The following is a 22825-nucleotide window of genomic DNA, read 5'->3' as shown; positions in this document are numbered from 1 at the left end:
GACATCTGCTTTACAGTTCATTTGTCATCGAATTGAATTTTACTTGTCTGTTCTCAGTTTTCTTTTCCACTTCTGACGGGCAACAGTAGTATACATGACGTATGCGCAACTTATTTGCCGTCTGTCATAGATACGAGAAGGAAGAAAAATAAAAAAATGAAATTAAATGCAACCGAGTGTGAAATTGCCAAGAGCCATAAAGGAGTTACTAAACGATACTGATAAGCAACTGGGGCAAGCGCTGGCCAATGCTGAAATATGAGCAAAGCATCAAATTTATTTATCAATTTGACTTCGTTTCGACGCCGTTGTAAACTAGCATCAATAAAACGTGCTTGATTGGAGGCACTCATACGTTATACAGCCAATGTCTTCCATCGACAATATTCAAGAGATCATTAGGCGTTGGAGTCACTTTTAATGGGTACATAAATTTGTTATAGAAATATATATATTATAAATATATGGATATACATTTATATGCATTCCTATAAACTGAAGAACAGGCTGTAAACTGTTCAACTTGAGTGGCAAATATATATAGCAAGTAGTCTAACTAAGCCAAATAAATGAATTAAATATTTTAAAATTTTCAATAACTAAAAAAATAATTAAAATTGTAACAGAGTATTGCTCAGTAGCTCAAGCTCTCACTGAGTTTTATATGTTTTTAAATTCTCAATGAGTCAAATAAAAATTAAAAACATTCATTTAAACTTTAAGCCCCAGGGCAGAGTTCGTAGCGCACAGCCGAGCGGCTAGTCCCAAAGAAGAGCTCAAATCTTGGCCCGGAGGCTGCGGTGGGTCCCAAAATAGCCATAAATTTAAGCGTTAAAAAACAGACGTTGAAACGCAATACCAAGGAAAAAATTGCACAAAAGAAGAGAGTGTATAAGAATAAGTGAAACAGAGACAGAGACTAAGAAAGAGAAAGAGAGAAAGTGAAAGAGGGAGAGAGGGATAGGGAGAGGGAGAGAAAGCAAAAAATGCCACACAGAACTTGCGACCAAGTTATGCCCGAGGAATTGTGCTTAATTTACTTTTGCTTCCCTTTCGCAGGATCCTTGCTTCCTTTTTCCATTTTTGCCCCCATTTCTGTTCGTTTTTGTGGCTTCCTGCTGCGGGCCTAATGACACTTTAAAAAAAATTTTCATTTATTTGTATAATAAAAATATGCATTAGCTGAAGCTTAATATAATTAATTTGTAAAAAAAAAATAGCCAAACATTTAATTTGCGTTCGGCTAGGGTAATTCGCTTGCCTGAAGTATGCCCACAAGGCATGCGCATGCCACAATTGATGCTTAAATATATTGTTTTTCATCTACATGGAGAAGTTGCAGTTTGGCTTGGCCTCCGGCTGCATAGCTGCCCCATCCACGTACCACATTTAGTATATGCAGCAAAATGATGTTGCTAAAGTGCAAATGGTAAGTGGCAGCATCCCATGATGTTGCCTTTGGGGACGACGAGGGGGTAGTGTGGGAGGGGGAGGGGGAGGTGCGGGAGCACGGCAAAGCTGCGGACTCTCAGCAAAAACATTGCCTTTTGTTTAACGCCTGCATTAAAATAAACAAGCAGCAAGCTGCCTTGACAACGAATCGTCGATACTCTCTCTCTCTATAGGGAAATATTTAAATGCGAAAATGCAGGTAAACTCTGGAATTTTTATGGAAGTGATTGATAATCAGCAGGGACTTAATGGAATGAAAATTATCAAATATTTTAAAATTCTTTAAATTGCATATTAAGTTAATTTTATAAGATTATTCAAGCATATCAACAGGAAATTCATGCATAACTCTTAGTCAAAGAAGAGTATGCTATGGCTCATACAGATATCGCTGCATATAATCATATATATGTGCATATATGTACGCATAACAGCCCAGACACACACACACATTTAACAGTAACATCCGTGGGTGTAGTTGCCGGAGTATCCGGAGCGTCGACAGCGCAGCGGCAGCAGCAGCAGCAGCAGCGCGAGGCATTAAGCACGTCGGCAACATAAATATTTTAATTTTGCTAAAAATTTTGTGCTGAAAAGTCGCATTTTTGCATTAGGAAGGAAGTGTGAGGCGAAGACACACAAGCACACGCACACACAGCATTAACTAAACAAAATGGCGTCGACGAAAGGATGCGCATCGCAGCGCAGCGCTGCTGATTGTTGTTGTGGCCTGCCCCGCTTGCTTGCCATGGCGATGCTTGTAATGATAAGCGTTGTTAGTGTTTTGCTTTAATAGGCAAAATTATGTTCATGCTCACATACACAAGCACACACACACACAAGCACACACACACTATGGCTTTGACTCAAACACGGCTCAAAGGCATAAATTATTGCGGTTAACAGACAACAGACAGAGCAGGACACATAGCACTAACAGGAACAGCAACAACAACAATAACAACAACAGCAGCAGCAGACGTTGCAGTAGCTGAATGGCCGCTGGCTGCGCCGAGCTTTGGCCAAATTAAAATATTGTCGGCCTGGCCTATATGCAACATAATGAGGCAAATGTAACTAAGACTCTGTATACCCTAGACTGCATGCTGTGCGCAAGGTAGTTGCGCTAGCAAGAGGTATATGTACGATGAAAATATTATTTTAATTAATTTTATGTTATATTTAATATTTATATTCTGTTATTCTTAATTTACTTAAAAATGTTAACTTATGATTTTTTTTTATATATGTATCTCTTATTATTTTATTATTAGTTTGTTGAAGAATAACTTGGTTTGTTTGTATACTTCCAATATTAAATATTCCAATATACTCACTTAGTTTTTTAAGAAAGTTTTATTTAGTTGGTTTTTTATTATTATATTATTTGATTTTTAAGAATTATAACTTTGGCTCTTTTTATATATGTAAGTATGTGTTTATTTAAAGAGATAAAGAGAAATATTTTATATTTTGTATTCTATTTATTAATATATAATTTAACTTTATTATAAGTTAATTAAAGAACTTTAACTTATTTATTTCTATTATCTATCTATTTCAATTTCTATTATACCATTATAAATCATTTATTTATTTAATATTTATTATTATTTTTTCCGAAATTTGAAAACAACTTACAGTAAAAGTAATTAATAGTTGAATAGTTTGATCCTTTTAACAATTTGACCGGATGAATTTTCCAAATTAAACTAGAGACTTTGCCCATTAGCGCATAGACATCCATTTGTCTTAGATATGATATTACAGTATCCACAGCCAAGATCCGAAATAGTTGCCATTGTGTCGCGCATTAGCATTATTTTTCCCACCGTTTAATTTGATGTCCGAAGTGTTATTGCTGTACCTGTATTGAGTTATATCTAATTGATTAGCGATATATATGTATTTGTATATCGTTAGTGAGGTATACTAACTGTTAACTTGCAAGTATGTGTCGAATGTCCTGTATATGTGTTTGCCATCTTGTTCTATTGTCTGCCCTCTCCCACTAGATATTTTGTTGGTCATAAACTGAGCTCCGTTGTCTCTGTTTACTGAGTCGGACCGCGCCTTTGGGCAACAGCCTTGAATATAGCATATAAAATACCAATGCTGATAGCTAGTATGATAAGACTCTTAAAGAAGCTACTCAATAGGGCGTAATCTTGATCGTGCAAATTTAACGAGCAGCTGCCCGACTGCTGTGGCGATTGGGATTGACCTCGCTTATAGGGACATGCGCTTGATTGCTGCTCACAGTGTAGCTGATGGTTAGAAAACAAAAACTTCATTGCCTTTAGCGGTAGGTCCCGTATTACATGGAATATAGACGGCGCCGGAAAACACTCCGGATGTTCCTTTCTTAAATAATTCTCACAAGTTCGCCCATTCGGTGACATTTTACAAACCAAATTTAGCACTTGTTTATAAGGATATTTCCAAGACATGCTTGCCAAAACTATAAATTCTTTAAACAACGAATCGTTATTCGTTCAAATACAATTTTCAATTCTCTAGTTGACTGCCACTAACAACAATTCCAAATCTATGTGCATTTAATATTCCGTTCGACTCTCTACAACTTTGACTTTAGACTATTTGTTAACTTTGTTTACTTGTTTGCTCCAATCCAATATCACAAAGAATGAATAAATGTCGAACAATCCCTTCAAATATCGAGTATTTGGCTTAGTTTGTAGTCCCCATTCTTATTTGCATGTGTGTTTTCTTACATATGTAAAGAGATCATTGGCCATTATTATTATGTTTATTTTATTTTTTAATTTTATTTAAAATTTAGTATACATATATATTGCTTATATTAATGTTAACTCCTGGGTAATATATTTATTTTCAGTGTTCAAAGGTCTTGGAAATCTTGGAATCTTATAAAAATCCCACTTATCCAAAACAAATCTTTAATTTGTGACGTCCGATTTTGTGACAGAAACGCGAATTTCACTAAAAGACAATTGCTTAAAAAACTTGAACCTGGTAACCCTGAACATACAGCCAGTTGGATAGTCCTGATGAGTAAGCTTAGCAAAAAATAATCGATAACGAGTACTGCTAAATCTTATCGAAATTCTGTGCACAGATTACGACAATGAAATTTGGCTTCATAAATACATTTCGAGCAGTAGGCGATGCGAATGCAGGCGAAAAGTAATTGACATCTGAAATCGTCAGTCGAGCTCTTTCATCGGTCGAGTTTGTGCAAATTAATTTAATTTTCTGTGTTTTTATTCTGAAAATGGAAAATACCGTAGTTTCGGATAATGTGGTGCCAGATCCATTGGCTAATGCCAATGGCAAGCGCAACGCAGAGGACCATCACGTTGAAGTCGACAACCGGGATTCTGCCCCAAAGAAGCCAAGAGTTCGCAATCGTGAGGGAAATTCTCAGCGCTGGGAAGATAAGGAGGTGAGTCTGACATTTCGTTTGCAACAATTTACTCGCATACCGAGTGTTTAGTACAATATTATTATTATTTATTTATTTTTTTATTGTTAGCAAGAATTAATTTCAAGTAACAATTATTGTTAAGCCAGCGCGACAATAATATTTAGTATTATTATGTATGTATATATATTTAAAAATATATTAAGTCTATAAATTCAATAATAATATTAAGTCTGCCTCTTCTATATAATATAAATGCAAGATTGATTTTCTACATTCCATTTAATGCATATTTCTTATAATTTATATACATTTATATATTCTGAACTGCAGAATTCAAAGGAGCCCATAGTGATTGTTGACGATCTTCCTGACCATGGTCAGCAGGTGGCTGAGCATGAGAATCAATCTAAGATGTTTCGTGCTCGTGTTGCTGGCAATGTTGGCGCTCAAGCTGGCGGTCAGTGCCTTGGATCGCGCATTGTATCGCGTCGTGAGTCGCGTTGTGGAGGTGGCTATGGCGGTGCTGGCGGAGGCTACGGCGCTGATGCTGACGGCGGTCGTTATTCATATGGAGGCGATGGTGGTGGCGGTGTCGGTGCTCATTATCCTTATGGAGGCGGTGGTTGTGGTGGTTATTATTCAGGCGGATCCAACAACCACAAGAATTCTCAGCAGCGTTCTGATGAGTTTTTGATAGCGCAGCGTCTGCGCAACTTGAGTGGCCCAACCTTGGATCTGGCTCCAGTCGATGATGGCGAGGAGATTAAGTTCTCGGGTCGCAATCGTCTATATGTTGGCAATTTGGGTGGAGAATTGCATAGCGAGAAGGGCTTGCGTGACTTGTTCGAGCCCTACGGCAAACTGGGCGATATCTACTTTGTTCCCCAAAAGAAGTATGCCTTCGTCAAGGTCGACTATCATGCCAACGCCGAGAAGGCTAAGCGTGCCTTGGATGGCTCCACGGTTGCGGGTCGAGTGCTGCGTGTCCGCTTCGCCGCCAGTAATACTGCGCTGCGTGTCAGCAATCTGACTCCCTTCGTCTCCAATGAGCTGCTCTACAAGGCATTCGAGGTGTTTGGGCCAGTGGAGCGGGCAACCATTACGGTCGATGATCGCGGCAATCATATGGGCGAGGGCATTGTGGAGTTTGTCAAGAAGTCATCGGCGAGCGTCTGCATGCGCATGTGCCAGGAGAAGTGCTTCTTCCTGACTGCTGCACTGCGTCCGTGCATCGTAGAGCCCATGGAGATCGTTGATGAGAAGGATGGATTTCCCGAGAAGCACATGAGCAAGACTAGCCAGTTTAACAAGGAGCGCGGCTTCGGCCCACGTTTCGCTGATCCAAACTCATTCGATCATGAATACGGCTCACGATGGAAGCAGCTGCACCAAATGTACAAACTGAAGAGCGCAGCTCTTAAGCGCGAAATGAAGCTGGAGGAGGAAAAGCTAGAGGAACAAATTGAGCTAATTCGCTATGAGACCGAGACTGAGCTCTTGCGTCGAGGTTGGCATCAAAACACATAAATATCACATAATCAATTTTTAACAATGCGTATTGCGAATCATTTGCAGAGCTTGAGAAACGTGAAGCTGACAAGGAACGCTTGAAAATGGAGTGGGAAATGCGTCAGAAGCAATTGATGGAGAAGGAAATGTTCGAGGAGGAGCGCCGTCAGAGCTTCCAGTTGCGTCAGCGGGCCCCGCTGAGATGTCTGCAGGAGAGGCCCGTTTATAGACCCGATCAGCCGAAGGGCTTTATTGGTGGCTGTGACTATGCTAACAGAGACATGGGAATGGAAAGCACACCGTTTGTGGTGTTTGGAGGTAAACGGTTTTAATCGAATATATTTATCGCATACTTTATCTAATATCGAAGTTCATATCGAATAGATACACCAAATAATAGTGATATCGGAGAAGCTGGACTTAATCAGGTATTTAAAGTGATTTATAGATAACTCTAGTTTCAGTATGACTCAGTTATTCCTATATATTAACATAATATAAATGTATATCTATCTATATAATATTATAATATATATGTACTTACGATAGATTGACAATTTCGGCAACAATTTTGACGAGAGTACTACAAATATGATTGAAGGCAATAATAATATTAATGAAAATGTGCCATGGTGCCGACGCTAGAAAACGTGATCGTTGGAATCTATATCAGAAAATGACAAGGAACATAAAATGAAAAATACAAAAACACACACAAGAAATGTTAACTTTGAATAACAATAATGATTGAATAACAATAAAGACAAACAATTAACTGGTTCAGATTAATATTACGCTTGATTTTTTATGGGTAGCTATCTATACATATAATATAGCATCTGAGAGCAGGGTAATATAATTATATAAATGTCGTATGAGTGTGAAATTATGCTGGCAATTCGTGTTAATCGATTGACTTAGTATTGTAGTGCCAATCAAGTGAGGTATTGTCACTAAGAGAGAGAGAGACAACTATAGCTGCTGCTGAGCGTGGTCCCGGGTGTCGCTGAGTGAGACGGCTAGTATGTTCTTCGCACAGGGTCGCTATGCTTTCGATGAACAAGAATATGCGACCAGAAGAAGAGGTTTTGACAGGAGAAAAGAAAACGGACTTGGTCATAGACGATTTATAAAAGAGTGGGCGAACATTACTACTCCAATATTATATATGTCATGTAATCACATATATTTGCATCTAAATATTATTCAGGCCTGAGCTATCAGCATATTGCTCAAACTCTAGGCTCTCTCAGTTATGTATTTATACATGGCTCCATTCTGTAGTCTATATGGCCATATAAAGCTGAGCAGTTTCTCGATTGTATCATTTGATTTACAGGTTTGTTGACACGCTGTACACATGTCGTGCCATCAATGGCAGACAGCCGCCAAGAGCGCACTTGACAACGAGTTGATTGACAGACGAGCTGTCGACAGACAAGGAGACTGACAGACAGACAGACAGACAGACAGACTGTTTGACTAGACAGACAGGCATAAGCCCTCAAGTGCATTTGCCGTCTGTTTCGCATTCAATCTCGTATTCATCAATCTGCATATGAAATTCAGGTGTTTTTTTTATTTGATTGCAGAAGATTTAAATTTGAAATGAAAAAATGTTTTATTTCAAATTTATTGCTTTGCACTTTTTATTTGCTGTTTGCGAATGTTTTCGGTTAGTTTTATTTTACCGCAGCGAAAACATTGCAACATTTAGAGGAATTACATAATTAAGCGCATTATATCATTTGCCACGCAATTAGTGTTGCGGCCATATATTATGTTGTGCGGCTGTAAAGTATTTTGTATTTAGTAATTATTTTTGTTTTACAAATTTAACTTTTGCAATTTAACTGCTAAATAGATTAGTGAGAGCGAGAGTATTTACTGACTGCATTTTGATATGGCCTAGGATAGGAATATATGCGATTTACTTACCAAAAGGCAAAATTGGCATAAATTTTATTATATATATATGTATATCTCTTTCTTTTTGACTGCACTAATAAAAAATAAAAAAATTGAAATTTTAATTTAATTTCTGTATTTAAATAATATAGAAATTTTATTTTATTTTTTTTTTTTTAATGCTTCCAAATAATTTTGAAATTTATTTCTGTTTAAAAATAATAAATATTTACTCGGAATTTTAATTTTAAATATAACAAATTTTATTTTTGTCTAAAATAAACTTTAATTTTATTATTATTACTTATTATTATTATAATTTTTGTTTGTTTTGTTAAATTACATACTATCAGTGATTAAGTATAAAATTAAATTTCTATTTTCTTCTAACTCTTTGTCAAACACATTTATAATTTATTTCCCTTGTAATATTCTCAATGTAAATAGAATTTAGTTTTAAATCTATTGAAATTAAATAAACTTAATGTATATAATTTTATACATCTATAATTTTTTTTTCTAATTTTTTATTTTTTACAGTTTTTTTTTAATTAATTAGGTTAGAGCATATTTAATAGGTGCATATAATCATTTATTGTAAGCCGCAATGATTAACAACTGCTGTTCCCCCTCCAATCGTACCACATTGCGTATGCTTAATGAGCGCACAGTTGAAACCTTGAAATGCACTTAAAATTCTTGGCTTTAGCATTTTGACACCGATTTTGGTTTTTGTTATCGACTTGTTTGGCTTGTTGTACATGTGTGTGTGTGTGTGTGTGTGTTCCGTTTTTGTAAATGTGAAAATTGGCACACGTGCTGCACTCTGCATACTGCATTCTGCGGTTTTCTAAATAACTCGCCAGCCGCATTTGTTGGGTTTACAGTTCTGCAGAGAACAGCGGCCCGGCTATTTCTATGGCTGCCCTCTAATCACATGACCCACATATTGTCTTTGAGCTCCGGTCAAGCTTCAATTTGTTTTCACTATTTTCTAGTTGTTCAGATCTCAACACACTGAGCGCACTTTCAGCCCATTTGTGCCGTCATTTGAATTTCCTCATTTCACACATTTCTCTTGTAACCTTCAGATGGTTTTTATGGCTTAGTTTATTTATATGAAACATTTCATTATATTTAAATTTCATTTCTCATGCAGCCAAAATACTAAAGTAAATTTGTATTTTAACTCCAAAAGTTATGTAACTCTTTGTATAAATATTTTAAATTACCTTTTCGACAAAAAACAATCGCCTGTTAATATTTGTGCCCCACAGCATGGCTCTCTCTGCTGCCATATGCACCTATAAGTTTGCACATTCAATTGCCAGCTTAACTCAGACGGACCCAAACACAGATGTGAAAACCATTTTTACTTTTCCCTGTGGAGCAGGCAAAAAATCAAAATGCCTTAAGCGCAAGTTAAACAAATTTCACACAAATTACTTACGTATTAAATGTAAACTTTATACATGACTAAATTTTTATAGCTGTTTTAAAATTAAATTTAAAGTTCAATTTATCATTAAAGAGCATTAGTTTATGATTAAAAAAAAAAATAAGACTGGAGTTTTTCTGAAATTTTCTATTTATATTTGGCATAAATTAATAAATTAACATATAAATAAATTTTTTTTTTGTTTTTTTTTTTTTGCCGAATTCTCAATTAATTAAATAATTTTATATATGTATATATTCTTCATTTACCAAGCAGCTTTGGGGCAGAGCAAACTGAAAAACAAACGAAGAAAATGAGTATGAAAATTAAAGGCAAAAAAGTGCGCATGGAAACATCGATTATACAGAACAAGAAACGGGAACACACGCACACAAAAGCAGCAACAGCTGTGCGTGTGTGTATGCGTGTCTCTCTGTGTGCGTGTGTGTGTTGTGCGTTTGTATTTTTAGTAAACGCATCGTTTCACATTGTTTCTTGTTATTATAATTGGTTTAGCACAATGTGAGAGTGGGCGTATTAGTTAATGGATACCTAAAGTTGGCAGGTGAACTAATTATTGATAAGAGTATATAAGATGCGATATAAGATAATGCTATGATATAGGAAATGAAGCGCAAAATAATTTTTGTTTAATAATTGCTGACATTTTTTATAGTGTGTAGAGTAGTCAATGCTAAGAATGCATTTCTTATGAGATTTTGTAGTTTCATTTGAGGTTGAGCTTCGATTCACAACGACAATATATATTTATACAGCAAAAATGGCGTTTATTATTATTTTCGATATTTAAATAAGAAATCCTTGTAATGGAAGAAAATCGTTTCTTCACATTGAATTGTACATTTATTAATTACAAATAATTGTTTTATTATAATTTATTATTTATTTATATTTTATCTTTACAAAGTGACACATTTAAACATTATTCAACTCTCACTTCAGTTAGGGTATTTCTATGTTTCACAAACACATCAAAGTTTCCTTTCCATTTTGTTCATATATATATACATATATACATACATACATATATATATATATTTATTTTTTGCTACCTGTTTTATGGCTTTCGGTGTAAGCACAGCACAAGCTGCATAAAATGTTGGCAGCCTTTGGGGCACGCCAAATTGTGGCAGCGACAACAACAACAACAACAAAGGCAGCATAGCAAAGCTTTAGGCAACCAAAAATAAAGCTAAATTAAATTTGTGGCTTCTGAGTGTGAGTGTCGCTCGAGCTGCTGCTGCTGTCGCTGCTGCTGCTGCCGTTGCTGTTGCTGCTGCTGCTGCACTTAATAATTATAATTAATGCAAGAGTCAACAATTGTGCAACGCTGGCGATACTGAAGGTGCCTTGCAGTGGGCGTGGCTGGGCACATTGCAAGCAGCCAGCTGCTGTGCGCAGCACACAAAACTTTAGCCAAAGTTACTTTGTAAAAGCTTTGTTTCAATATGCCATCTGAAGGTTTCATAATTTTTTGTCACTAAATTTATAGAAGGCAGTGTGAAGAGTGAGAGAGAGAAATGCCTTAAAGGCAGGCATATACATATGTATATATATTTAGTTTGTCAAACTTCTTTTTGTACTGCTAATTATTATAATTTAAGCCCTACAGCTGTGTCAACTGGGCAATAGGTGTACAAGGCAGCGTACGGAGCTTTGCTTAGAACTTAAAGAAGCAAACAAAAAGTTATACAGTAGCTGCCACGAAGCAGTGCATAATATGAACTTGACAGCTTGAACTCTTGATGGCAATTTAAAGAGGTTTCTCAGTCACATATCTAGCAGCTCTGCTCTTCTCATAGAGAGCAGGCGTGGCTATATCTGGCCTGCTGTTTATTGATCCATCACAGTCACATTACCAACCAAGACAGTTGAAGTTGATGCACTTGTGGTTTGACAGAGAGAGAGAGTGAGAGAGTGGGAGAGGGAGAGTGGGTGATCGGGCTTTTAAGGGCCCAACAATTGATGTGCTGCTGCAGTAAATTGGTTACAAAGTCAAATGGGGTCGCCTTGGTGCAGGTGCACAGCAGCGGCTGCTCAAAGCCAATTGACACATGTTGCAGGCACGCAATGCTTGACTCTGCCAGGACATTGAGTCCTCAGTTTGCGGTGCAAAGTGTCATTACGCAGCTGCCCCCCTCGGCATGCTACGCCGACTTCAACCTCTTAGGCTTCAATGCGCCCAGCCCTGTCTGTGTCTTTGGCACTTATATCATTCTGTCAGTTTGTCCGTTTGCGTTTTAATTAACTTACATCAGCTTAATGAACTTTCTCAACTGAGCCCAAAGTGTGTGAGTGTGTGTGTGTGTGAGTATGTGGCAACTATGTCATTAGCATTGGCAAAGCCTCAAGTTTCTGGCTAATGGACGGGGCATGCTAGCTGAGCCGTACTACTTTGTTTAGAATTATTATTTGCCAGATCTTTCCTTTTATCATATAATCTATACTTGACATTTTCATTACATTAAAATGCATGTATATTTGTATATGCTGCGAATTTACTTTACACTTAAAGAGAATCGTGCATGCCCAATTTATAAAATCTGCAGCCGGCAATGGTGAAAACAATCTGAACAACTGAAATCGAAAGAGAAATGGATTATTAATTCGGAATCAAATCAAATGCAATTCGGATATTTCAACTTACTTGGCAGATATACGAGGTATACATAGAACACAGGCATTATGCAGCTACTAATGAGGCCAAAAATGAACATATGGCGTTCTTGCTGATCAGAGATGAAGATGAGAAAGTTTAGTAAATTATGAATGCATTCAAGTATGTGAATTTGATTTACATATATCAGTGATATAAACATCATGATCCCAGAAATAAGATGTACCACAAGTATTATCAGCAATGCCCATTTGAATTGTTCTTGAAATTCTAAAGATAAAGTAAAAAATAAATAAATAAATCAAATTTTATTAAATTATTTATAATTTTGCCACTTACGGATGGGATATAAAAATAACGCTAATATTCCTATTACCGCATGTAAAATGGTCCAAAAGACAAGAAATTGAACTTTCACCTGTAGGGGGCAGGAGCAGTGATCCAAGCATGCACAGGCCTGACAGAGGCACATGGTGAGAGAAATTCGATATTGTTAAAAATAAATTTTAAAATTTAATTAAATATTATTTGAGTAGTATTAAGAATCAAATGATTCATAAATTGAATTTATTTCATTTATATACTATACTATTTACTATGACAACTATTCCCTAAGCTCAAAATTTAATTTTGATTTGTTTTCTTTTTTTTTTTATTTGTTCAATTTTGATAGAGAAATCATGTAGCCAGTTTTTTTTCGGATTTGTAGTATTTTATTGAATTTGGAATATTTATATATTTTTATTGGAATATTTATATATTAGATTTATACTACGTTGAGAATTTAAAGAGAAATAATTTATTAATAGATGAATTTAAGATTTAAAGTATTTTTATTATTATTATACGCACATTAGCTATGTGGATATTAGAAATATTTTCTATTATAAGGAATTCATTCCTTAATTTTTCCTTTTTTTAATTTTATCCTTTCTTCTTTTTTATTTTATTTTATTTTATTTTTATTTTATTTTTTTTTTGTGCATGTTTATGCCTTATGTATATAAGTTCAAAAGCTCTGTAATCTATGTCATTTCCCGGAAGTCTGTATAAGCTAATCTCTTAGAAGTTAATGGCAAGTGCATTAAAAACAGAAGCAATGGTAGGCCCTGCAATACATACACATATATATATATATATATATGTATATGTATAAGTGAAAGGTTTTTTCTCTAGGTCAACTTTTCGCACAGAGTGCAACATAAATTAAAATGTCATTAACTCTTGCGCTTGCCACAGTTTGTTCCCAGTTTGTTTCAGTTGCTGCTTTCCGTTTCGCCCAGCCCAAACTGCCAAGCGCAAGTTAACAACTTATTTATTCTATTTTTTTAATTTGGCCAAACTTTCACACAAATTCATTAAGACTAACAATATATATTAACAACAACCATTTGTTAGCTACAACACTTCAAATGGAACGTAAAATTCTTCAAATTCTGATTTAAATCAGAAACAGAAAATATGCGAATCATGCAGACGATTGTGACTGACTGCGCAATGCTCTGTCGAGAATTTAAAGTCAATGCTGGTATATGAGAAAGAAAATTTAATAATGGTATTCAGTAACAGCATAGATAACTATATAGTGTGCAATACCTGCTTTAAGTATTTTAAAAGTCTCTCTCAATTCTCTCTTCTCTATAAAATTGACAGATGAAAAATTCTTCTAGGGCTTACCTAAAGCTCAGCTTTATCTTATATCCAGCATATTCCTCTCTACATAAGCATACATATTTTATTATTCCTTTTTGTTTTTAGCTTAACAGCAACTGTCTGGACTTTTTTTGCTTGGCAGTAGGTAGAACTCATTAAAAATGTTGACGGCAGAAAACAAATGGAATTACAAACCCACGCAGTGAGAGTCTCGTTTGAGCATAGCAAGGTGAGAGAGCGGAGCGTGCCCCGAGTTATAAATGGTTACTGGCTGCTGTGCTTGAAGCTGTCAAAGATTCTATTTGCCCACCTTTGGCGCATGCAGGCCCCAGCGACTGGGCAGGAAATTAAAAACACGACTGAAAGCATCATTTACTTGACCGACTGCTGGCAGCGGGCAGGAGTCAGTGGCTAGAGCCAAGGCTGCTGTTGGGATATTGGTGACAGTCGGAAGCCTGGCAAAAAGGAAAATTGATATACAAATGGGTTAACAGTGCAAGGCTATCGAGTTGTTGGCTCGCCAGCTATCCGGCGTATTGCAAACAGCAAATGGAAAAAAAGAGAAGTATACGGATTTATGGGGAAAAAGCACGGGATGCAAATGGATGAACCCAAGAGCACAAGATCAAAGGTTGAAATGCTTCATAAACAGCGAACAGCGTGAACTTTTCAACACACACACACACACACACACAGAAAGACACACGATACATAAAACACACATTACGCATACGCCATGTGCGACTAATTGCCCTCGCTGAGCTCTTCTGTTAGCATATCGCGCATATATATTCGTTCAGCTGATTGAGCTGTGTGATTTAAATAAGAACGATGTCATTAGCCCGTGTTCAGCATGACAGCCTGATTAGTTATTTATATGCTCACATTCGCATTAGCAGTGCGGCCAGCCATTAATCGTTAAATGGATTAGACGCCTCCACCCTCCCAGCATTGTTTTCTTGTGCGAGAGCAATCTGCGGGCACAGTTACCGCTTGCAGCTGTTGCAGGTTAAAGCTGAGATTACACAGTGTACATATACATATATATATATATATATATATAATACTTACACTTACCTAACTCTAATGGGTTTTGACTATCAACTTTTCAGTCAGCACTCTGGCAATATTTAGCTCGGCTTTAAAGTTTCTCTCAATTAGAATTCCCCAAATGTCGATAAATGCTTTTGGTTTAGTGTTTTTATTATACTGAGGCTAACCAGATCATTTGCCATCCAGCTGTGATTAGCGTACTGCACTTTCGCATTGTTATTGCGGCTGTTGGTGGTTGCGGCTCACGTGGTTTCGGTCCTCGCTGTGGCTGTGGCTGTTTCGCGGCCAACACTCAATTCAAACAGCGCCAGTTGTTGGCTAATCAGCACTGGGATGTCATCAATCAGTCAGCAAATGGGAACACGCAAAACCAATCTTACGGCCGTGCAGTGTGGAGTGCTAGTCTCGGCAATGATCCAGTGCTGCACACAGAGCTAACTAGCAGCGACGAGGGTGTCCAACTAAGGGAGTTGCTCTTAGCCAGCTGGCGCTTGGCTCTGCCTTCGACGTCTGCATGCAAAGTGCATTTAAATAGAATCAATTTAAAATAACAAAATATAAATCCAAATGGTGATAAAAGCAAATATGAAATTCGTATAGCTCTATGCCGTCGTTTAGGGTTAGATATTTTTCGGCAATGATTATTATTATTTGTTTTTTTTTTTCTTTTTAGTAGTCACATTCCCCCGTCTTTATTTCTGTGAATGGTTCGTTTTGAAAATGATGATGAATATAAGCTGCAAAGAGTGTGTAAAATATTACATTATATTATTAAAAAATATATATTAGTAGTAGTATATATTAGTACAGTATTAAAGTAATTTAAATTTAATTTAGAAATTCTGTAAGCAATTGCATATTTTCATAAATTTATTATATTCATTTAGCTTAAAAATTTCAAAATGATTTCCAAACTTCAAGACTTGTTTTAAAAGCTACTAAATAAATTGATTTAGCAAAATGAGTGATAAATAATACGAAAAAGTAATAAAAAGGTAGATAATCGTTAGAAAAAAGAAGAATAATTAGACTTAATATTAAGATTAAACAATAATGATTGTTGGACTGATACTTATAACAAATAATATAAATAAAAAATTATGTATATTTTTTTGCTATTAAATATTAACTATTAACTAAGACCATCGGTCGAAAAGACCTCTCGAGTGGTTAGTATTAAACCTAACATAGGCATATTCTAATACCCATGGCGTTACACTACTTTCTACTTTCTACATATCTTTTTCTCATTCTCACCAGCAGCCAGCCCAGTCGATATTAAGATAAGCGGCCCCAGTAGCATGCGTACCCAGCTGCAGCGTTTCCTAAGGCCCGCCATGGTCACTTCCTTGAGCTGGGCCATGTAGTCCGTGTTGATGGGTCGCAGGTCCCAGATGAGCTTTTGGATATCGTTTTGAAAAATGGCATCCACCTCATGTTGTGGTATACATATGGGCTCGGGGTTCAGTTCGATGGGCACACGCACATTGTGGATCTTGGAGCGACGCACTTGCTTGAATATGCACAGAATTGTTTGGTTATTCAGGTAATCAGTGGGCGGCGCTCGAATGCACTGGATGCAGACGCGATGGCTATATTCCTTATGCGGCTCGAACTCAAAGTTATGCAGGCTGATGCAGACCTCGCTGATGTCGTATGGCTCGATGAAGCCACAGTTCGGCATGGCATTGTATTGCCATGGCGCATTCGTCAGTACCTTGAAGAGCAGCCGCTCCTCGGTTGGATTCAATAGAGTGATCAAACGTCTCTGCACGCGATTGTACGGTGCATAGAAGATCATGTTCTTGGGACTAACACAAAAAAGATCAGAGTTCGATTTTTGCGCCATTTTCACACGATTTTATATGACCACCAAAAACTTTTGCATAACGAAAACTGATTTTACTATCGCTCTCTGAGCTGACTACATGCTTACTGCTCTTAATTAAGTTATTAAAATGTGCCAGCCAGCATTTTCATTGACAGTAATTTCTAGGTAAAATTTGTTATTATTAGTTTGGCATTCAGCAGTCAAACGGACCTCAAAATAATCTGAAATGCAAATGAATTTTCAATATATTGAATATATAAAACAAATTCCATTAGAAGAAATTCTGTTTTACTTTTACTTTCCCTCCATCTCTTTAGTTACCTCAAAGCCCTTTTCTTAAATTGCCCAATAAATTTTATATGACAAAAACAAAGCTAAAATATTTCTATCATTTTAATAAGTAAATAATATATATATTTTGGAGCATTTGATTTGAATATAGTCTGTTATTAGACTTGAATTTAATTTGATTTTGCATAAATGCAAACTATTCTTGTTTTATTTGTTTGTTCAATTGTTTGCTTTAAGCTTGTCAAAATGATTATTTGATGCATTTCACAGCCACTAATTTTGCTCTTATGGATTTTGAGGCCTTGCTAATCAGAGTTTACCTGACACAGGGATCAATTTTACTCAAGTATTCAGCTCATTAAGTCCATGGCTTTGTAGCTTTAGTGTCTTTGTCTTGATGTCACATGAAATTAAATTAAACCAAATAATCTACATAGCTTAAGCTCATATGGTTGTATATGAGCTTAAACGACAAACTCTGTTTTTCTTATCCAGGAGACAATTTAATTATTGGTTTATGAGTGACAAAAGCAGCGTTGACTTATTAGGAATGCATGTGTATATGTTTATGTACTATGTATAACGTTTCTGCTTTAGTATGAAGTAAAATCATAGCTTACAAATAACAGTTGACCGCCCTATACGCGGAATTAATCGAATAAGCGATAATCATGCGTTCTCGAGCAAGAAAGTTCGGGTTTCTCATCTTTTTGAGTTTGGTTGAAGGCCTTAAGTTGATGTATTTGTGAGACACTCTTTAAAAGTACTTTCTTTAGGGAACGATATGATTAACATTGGCACAATGAGAACAAATAAAAACTCAACGGTCTTCACATTTTTACACACATTGACAAACACTCACATCCTTCCTTACTTTCACACATAAAATAGCTGGGTTTAACGAGCACAACCCTCCCTTACATGCACAAAAGGGATTCTGTTTCAATGGTCTAGCCGATTGTGAGCAGGTTCGTTAAAGAGCCGATGCATTCGTCTGCTCTCTAAATCATTTCTGAGTCTGAGTAAAATACGCTTATTAGACATCAAGATCAATATCAACAATAAATATTAGGCTACAAATCAGTTCAAGTTAAGAAGACTGCAAGAGCAACATATTGCAGATGAGGTGAAGAGCTTCAAATAATTTCTACAAATATAGCAGATTTTAGTATTAGTAAAAATTCAGAGTACAAATAACAGAGTCCCAAGTTTTAGAGCTTCTCACTCTACTTCCCTTCGCCTCTCACACAAATACAGCCTTTTCAATAGCTTTGACCAATCGAAATCTGTGTGATTGTCGAGCAGCCTTTGTGGAGTGTTTTCGATGTGAATTACATGAATATGTTTACTGTCAGTCGGTTCGTTTAGCTGTCATCATGTCAAAATTGTTTGTAAATTTGTTTTGCCCAATCACAAAAGTGGATTCCAGTTAGTCTGTACAGTTGCCAGCAACTGAGCAGAAGATGCGTATCCAAGAGTTGCACGCCTAAACGATCCCAGTCGCAGCAACGCCAAGCAACGTCATCCAAGGGGCAAACGAACCAGTTCATCAACAAGATGGCCAACAAGGAGTCACCAGCTGAGGTCCAGCGTATGCGACAACTGCTCCAGCAGTTCGACCAGTGCGACGATGGCAAGATTGAGCTGTCGCAGCTGGGCGACTGCCTGCGAGTGCTGGGCGCCAATCCCAGCGAGAGGTGCGTACAACAGCACGTCCGGCAGCTGCGTGCTGGCCATATTGAGCGCGTGCCCTACGACGAGGTCCTGTCGATCTATGCGAGCATCGTCTCATCGGCTCGGAAGGCAGCCAAGGAGAGCGGGCCAGGCACGATGGCCGAACAGCTCATATTGGGCCTGCGATTCTTCGATGAGCACAATACTGGCTTCATATCAGCGGCCAGGCTTGCACGAGTCCTGACCACCTGTGGCGAGCGCCTGTCCAAGGAGGAGATGAACGAGCTCTTGGTCGGTCACGTCAACGATCAGGGCTTGGTCAACTATGTGGAATTCGTTCATGCACTTACATCATTCAAATAGGCCTTGGCATTATTCAATGTATTAACTCATTCCACACACATGCAATAGCCAGGAAATACAAATGAGCCGAACTGGCAAAAATTGAAGTTTATCGCACAATTCGGTCACAGCAGCGCAGGTGTATTAATTATAGGTATTCAAGTAGGGGTAAGGGTAAATGAGCTGACCAAACAAGAGCAACAGCAAAATAAAATTCAATAAAAAAAGACAAATTTAAGTTGACCAATTGTATTTGATTTTATTTGTAAAATTTTGGGCAGTCCTCAGATTGGTAAAATAAATAAGTTTCTTATATTATTTAGAATACATTGTATAATATTTTATTTCTGAGGGTAAAAGGTCTTCCAGTTAAAGCAAAGTCAAATTATTCTAAATGTTTGTTGATTTTTATAAAAACTGCATTCTAGATTAAATTTAATTCTATTACACTTAACAATTTTATCAAATAATCTCTATTGTCTCTTCAAAATTTTCTATTTATACTGTTGCTATTTATTTATGTTATTATCCATACGAAAACATTCTGCTTAACTAAGGTTAAAAAAAAAGAATGAATATACAGACAAAAATATTTTTTAACAATCACTAAAAGTATATAAATACTCATAAATATCTTCAAATATAATATTAATATTAATATAGCTTTTGAGTAGATAAATTAATGTACTTTTCTATTTAGAATAAGTTATCAAATAGGTAGCGGGGCGCTAAGCTATTAATAAATAAATTTCATAATATCTCTATAAAAAAAAAAATGCTAAGAAAGAAAAATTTATTAGCTTTAAATATTTAATACATAAATTTTGATTAAGTCTGTTACCATCAAAATGGTTTTAAAAAGCATTCAAGCGCTCTATATAAATTTGCTTATTTTTAAGCAATCAATAGTAAATCTAACTCTGTCTCAATAAAAATACATTTTTTAACCCACCGGATATGAATTCCCCTCGACTCAGTCGAAACAGAATAGCTTTTAGCCTCCTTCGCATATGATTTCATTTAGCTCGGCTCTCGGGTGTCTAGACATACATACATCTGTATATATATGAGGGTAGCCAAACTCTTTATAAGTCGAGCTATGCATAATGCATTTCACATGTACACGAATTAATGCAAATGAATAATAGCTGAAAATACTTGACAGCTTTGGATGAACTCAGTACAGTTGCAAAAAGTTTATTTATGCCGTTGTGGCTGCAAAAGAGTCGTTATTTATAGTACAGGCAACGACAGCAGGAGTCGAATGGCCTGATTGAAGCAGAGTTAATTAAAAGAAAATTTTGAGCTCATTGATAGTTGATGAGCAGTCATAATGCAGAGAGAGTGAGCGATAGCTGTTTCCATAATTAAGCCCACAGTTGTGTAGAAAACTCTTTCACTCTCTCTCTCTCTCTGTGCCTCTCTCTCCCTCATCTAAAACACTCCACTTGCACAGATAAATATCTTTAATATCAACAAGTTAAAACATGAACAATTTACAACGAATAAACCATCTTCTAATCGCTAGGATTTTGAAGGACTACTATGAAATAGTTATCGGAGGGCATCAGCATGATCTCAAAGTAGCTGGTGCGCATGCGCATAGATACGAATTCATTGGTGGCATCCAGATCCAGTATCACCTGACGCGCCTTCTCCGTTAGCAAATGCATGTGGCATGCCAAATGAACCGATTGCACGTTCTCCAATGTGGTCTTGATGGGAATGCCATCGTAGTCGGCAACAACAATGCCAATGATGTTCTTAATGTTCTGAAAACGCTTCAGCATCTCCTCCACTTCTGCAGACATCTTGAAGCCGTTTACTGTCCCAAGCTAATTGCACAATAAATAAATTAGATTCCAATAGTGCTGTACCCTGAGTACGTCTGTGTGTGTGAGTATGTCTTTGGTCAACGACTGAACAATTTGTGATGCCAACAAGGATAAAAATCGAAAATTTATGGTTTACACAAATGCCTACTTCAATTGAATGTGATAGAAACGTTCAAAAATAAAAGTGGATTTTATTTTATTTATTTTTTTTTATACATTTTTTTGTTTAGTTGTTCATTTTATTTTCTTCTATTTATTATATAATTAATTTTTAATTTTTATTTTTTTTTTGCATTTTTAGTTTTTGTCATATTTCTTTATTTTGAGTTACACACTGTAAAGCCATTTCAGGAGCCTTTGGCTTAGTAGAACTTGATCTTACACTGTGAGGACAATCTTGAACATCAAAACCTTATAACAAAAAAATAAATAAATAAATAAATAAATAAATAAATAAATAAATTAAAAAATAAAACAAATAAAAAAACAATTAAAATTATATCTCATTTGAAAAAGAAAAATGCATCAAAAGCGCAAATAATAAATTAAATAATAATTAAATTTTATAATCAGCATATCCCAATATTATTTAACAGGCGATTAGCTTACTTCTTTTTATTGTAAGTTATACAAAATATTCAAAATGGGTATAGATTACTTGACTCCATGAATTATGATGGATATGTGAATTCAACAGACAAACTACATGCACTTGAAAGTTATCTGAGTAACATTCATATTTACAAAAAAATTAATTTTAGTTGAGGGATAAAAGAAAAGAGTTTTTGATGTTAGTATCTCGCATTAGATTATGCAAATCAGAAATAAAATACTAATTTGTCTTTTTTCTAACTTTAAGACCCGAATGTCGTCAATTTTGCAGGTAGGTGTTGTTTTGATATAACGAGAGTAAATCAATATTACATGGAATGCCAACTCCAGCTAACTCTGTTGGTGATTTATGTTGATACTTTATCATAGCTGTAAGTTCAGTTGCAATCTTATTTTAAACTAACAAAAGCTTTATTTCGTTTTCTCTCTCTCTCTCTCTCACACACTCTCCCTCTCTCTAGGTAGACCCGATGCGCATTTTGGTAGTTGAATAATGAAAACTGAAAAAGTTGGCCAAAATGTAAGGAAAATTAATTGAATGTTGTTGACACTCGTTACACAGGCAAGCCGAGTTGGCTACTTTCCATTCGAATTGCAGATGAATTGGCCAACGTCAAGTTTTATGCGGAAATTATGGCACACTTCCGGCCTGGACAGCTGGACTCTGTTGGCTAGCCAAACAAATAAAAAGTGTGAGAGAGAGAAAGAGAGCAAATAAACTGCAGTCTGATGTAAAATTGTGCACTTTCGAAAATTAATTAAAAGTCATAAAACTCATAATGAAATTACCCAGGCAGACTCAAAGAGCGAAGGACAGACAGTGGTTAGCGGCAGACGCCCCAGGCCCAACTGAGATAGTCCAGTAGCAGGCAGCAGCAGCATCATGCTGCACGCAGACAAGCAACAACAAGTCGTTGTCTTGCCACACGGACAGGCAGCAGCAACAGGGACTGAGAACTGAAACTTTGGACATGGGTCAACAAGGTGAAGTCATTGTCGTTGTCGTTGTCGTTGTCGTCCTTGTTGCTACAAGTTCGTTACAAAATTAAATCAATGCTCAGCTCACAGATCCAAGTCATAAAATTGTGTAAAATTGATGGCAAATCACAAAATGCCGCCTAACATCGCAAATAAATGGCTCTCTGGATGGCCTTGAGAATGGGCATGGCCAGTACTGAAA

General features: G+C 36.3%; 4 protein-coding genes and 2 long non-coding RNA genes across 10 annotated transcripts; 3 read left to right on the top strand and 3 right to left on the bottom strand.

The window, feature by feature from the left end:
- Positions 1-3260: 3260 nt before the first annotated feature.
- LOC149091640 (uncharacterized) lies at positions 3261-4099 on the bottom strand. Its single transcript, XR_016196552.1, has 2 exons — positions 3390-4099; positions 3261-3319 (listed from the first exon to the last, which is right to left on the bottom strand). It is a non-coding gene; the product is annotated as an uncharacterized LOC149091640 (long non-coding RNA).
- A 491-nt stretch (positions 4100-4590) lies between these two features.
- LOC115562404 (protein no-on-transient A) lies at positions 4591-7140 on the top strand. The gene is made up of 5 exons (XM_089258140.1): positions 4591-4879; positions 5192-6368; positions 6437-6688; positions 6755-6798; positions 6920-7140. The coding sequence occupies exons 1-5, from the start codon at positions 4709-4711 to the stop codon at positions 7013-7015; spliced, it is 1740 nt and encodes a 579-aa protein (XP_089114266.1). The 5' UTR covers positions 4591-4708; the 3' UTR covers positions 7016-7140.
- A 5050-nt stretch (positions 7141-12190) lies between these two features.
- Positions 12191-17055, bottom strand: LOC115562364 (vesicle-associated membrane protein-associated protein A). 5 transcript variants are annotated; one of them, XM_089257897.1, is made up of 9 exons: positions 16318-17055; positions 15085-15797; positions 14893-15006; positions 14688-14816; positions 14032-14462; positions 12694-12811; positions 12536-12624; positions 12385-12462; positions 12191-12314 (listed from the first exon to the last, which is right to left on the bottom strand). In XM_089257897.1, exons 1-2 carry the CDS (start codon positions 16907-16909, stop codon positions 15730-15732), a joined length of 660 nt encoding a protein of 219 aa, XP_089114023.1. In that variant the 5' UTR covers positions 16910-17055; the 3' UTR covers positions 12191-12314; positions 12385-12462; positions 12536-12624; positions 12694-12811; positions 14032-14462; positions 14688-14816; positions 14893-15006; positions 15085-15729. The 5 variants fall into 5 exon arrangements, with proteins under 5 accessions (XP_089114023.1, XP_089114024.1, XP_089114025.1 ...); XM_089257898.1 differs by lacking the exon at positions 14688-14816; XM_089257899.1 differs by lacking the exons at positions 14032-14462; positions 14688-14816.
- A 1443-nt stretch (positions 17056-18498) lies between these two features.
- On the top strand, positions 18499-19439 carry LOC108657639 (myosin-2 essential light chain). Its single transcript, XM_018110293.3, has one exon. The coding sequence runs from the start codon at positions 18740-18742 to the stop codon at positions 19217-19219; it is 480 nt and encodes a 159-aa protein (XP_017965782.2). The 5' UTR covers positions 18499-18739; the 3' UTR covers positions 19220-19439.
- A 1207-nt stretch (positions 19440-20646) lies between these two features.
- On the bottom strand, positions 20647-21196 carry robl22E (dynein light chain roadblock 22E). Its single transcript, XM_030383791.2, has one exon. It carries the CDS (start codon positions 21007-21009, stop codon positions 20716-20718), a length of 294 nt encoding a protein of 97 aa, XP_030239651.1. The 5' UTR covers positions 21010-21196; the 3' UTR covers positions 20647-20715.
- Positions 21197-22339: 1143 nt separating this feature from the next.
- LOC149091639 (uncharacterized) lies at positions 22340-22825 on the top strand. The gene is made up of 2 exons (XR_016196595.1): positions 22340-22376; positions 22439-22825. It is a non-coding gene; the product is annotated as an uncharacterized LOC149091639 (long non-coding RNA).

The sequence above is a fragment of the Drosophila navojoa genome, chromosome 3, assembly GCF_054131105.1.
Source record: "Drosophila navojoa isolate 15081-1374.11 chromosome 3, UAZ_NAV_1.0, whole genome shotgun sequence".
NCBI classification, from domain to species: domain Eukaryota; kingdom Metazoa; phylum Arthropoda; class Insecta; order Diptera; family Drosophilidae; genus Drosophila; species Drosophila navojoa.
The sequence above is the reverse complement of the archived record's forward strand: the minus strand, read 5'-3'. Positions and strand labels throughout refer to the sequence as shown.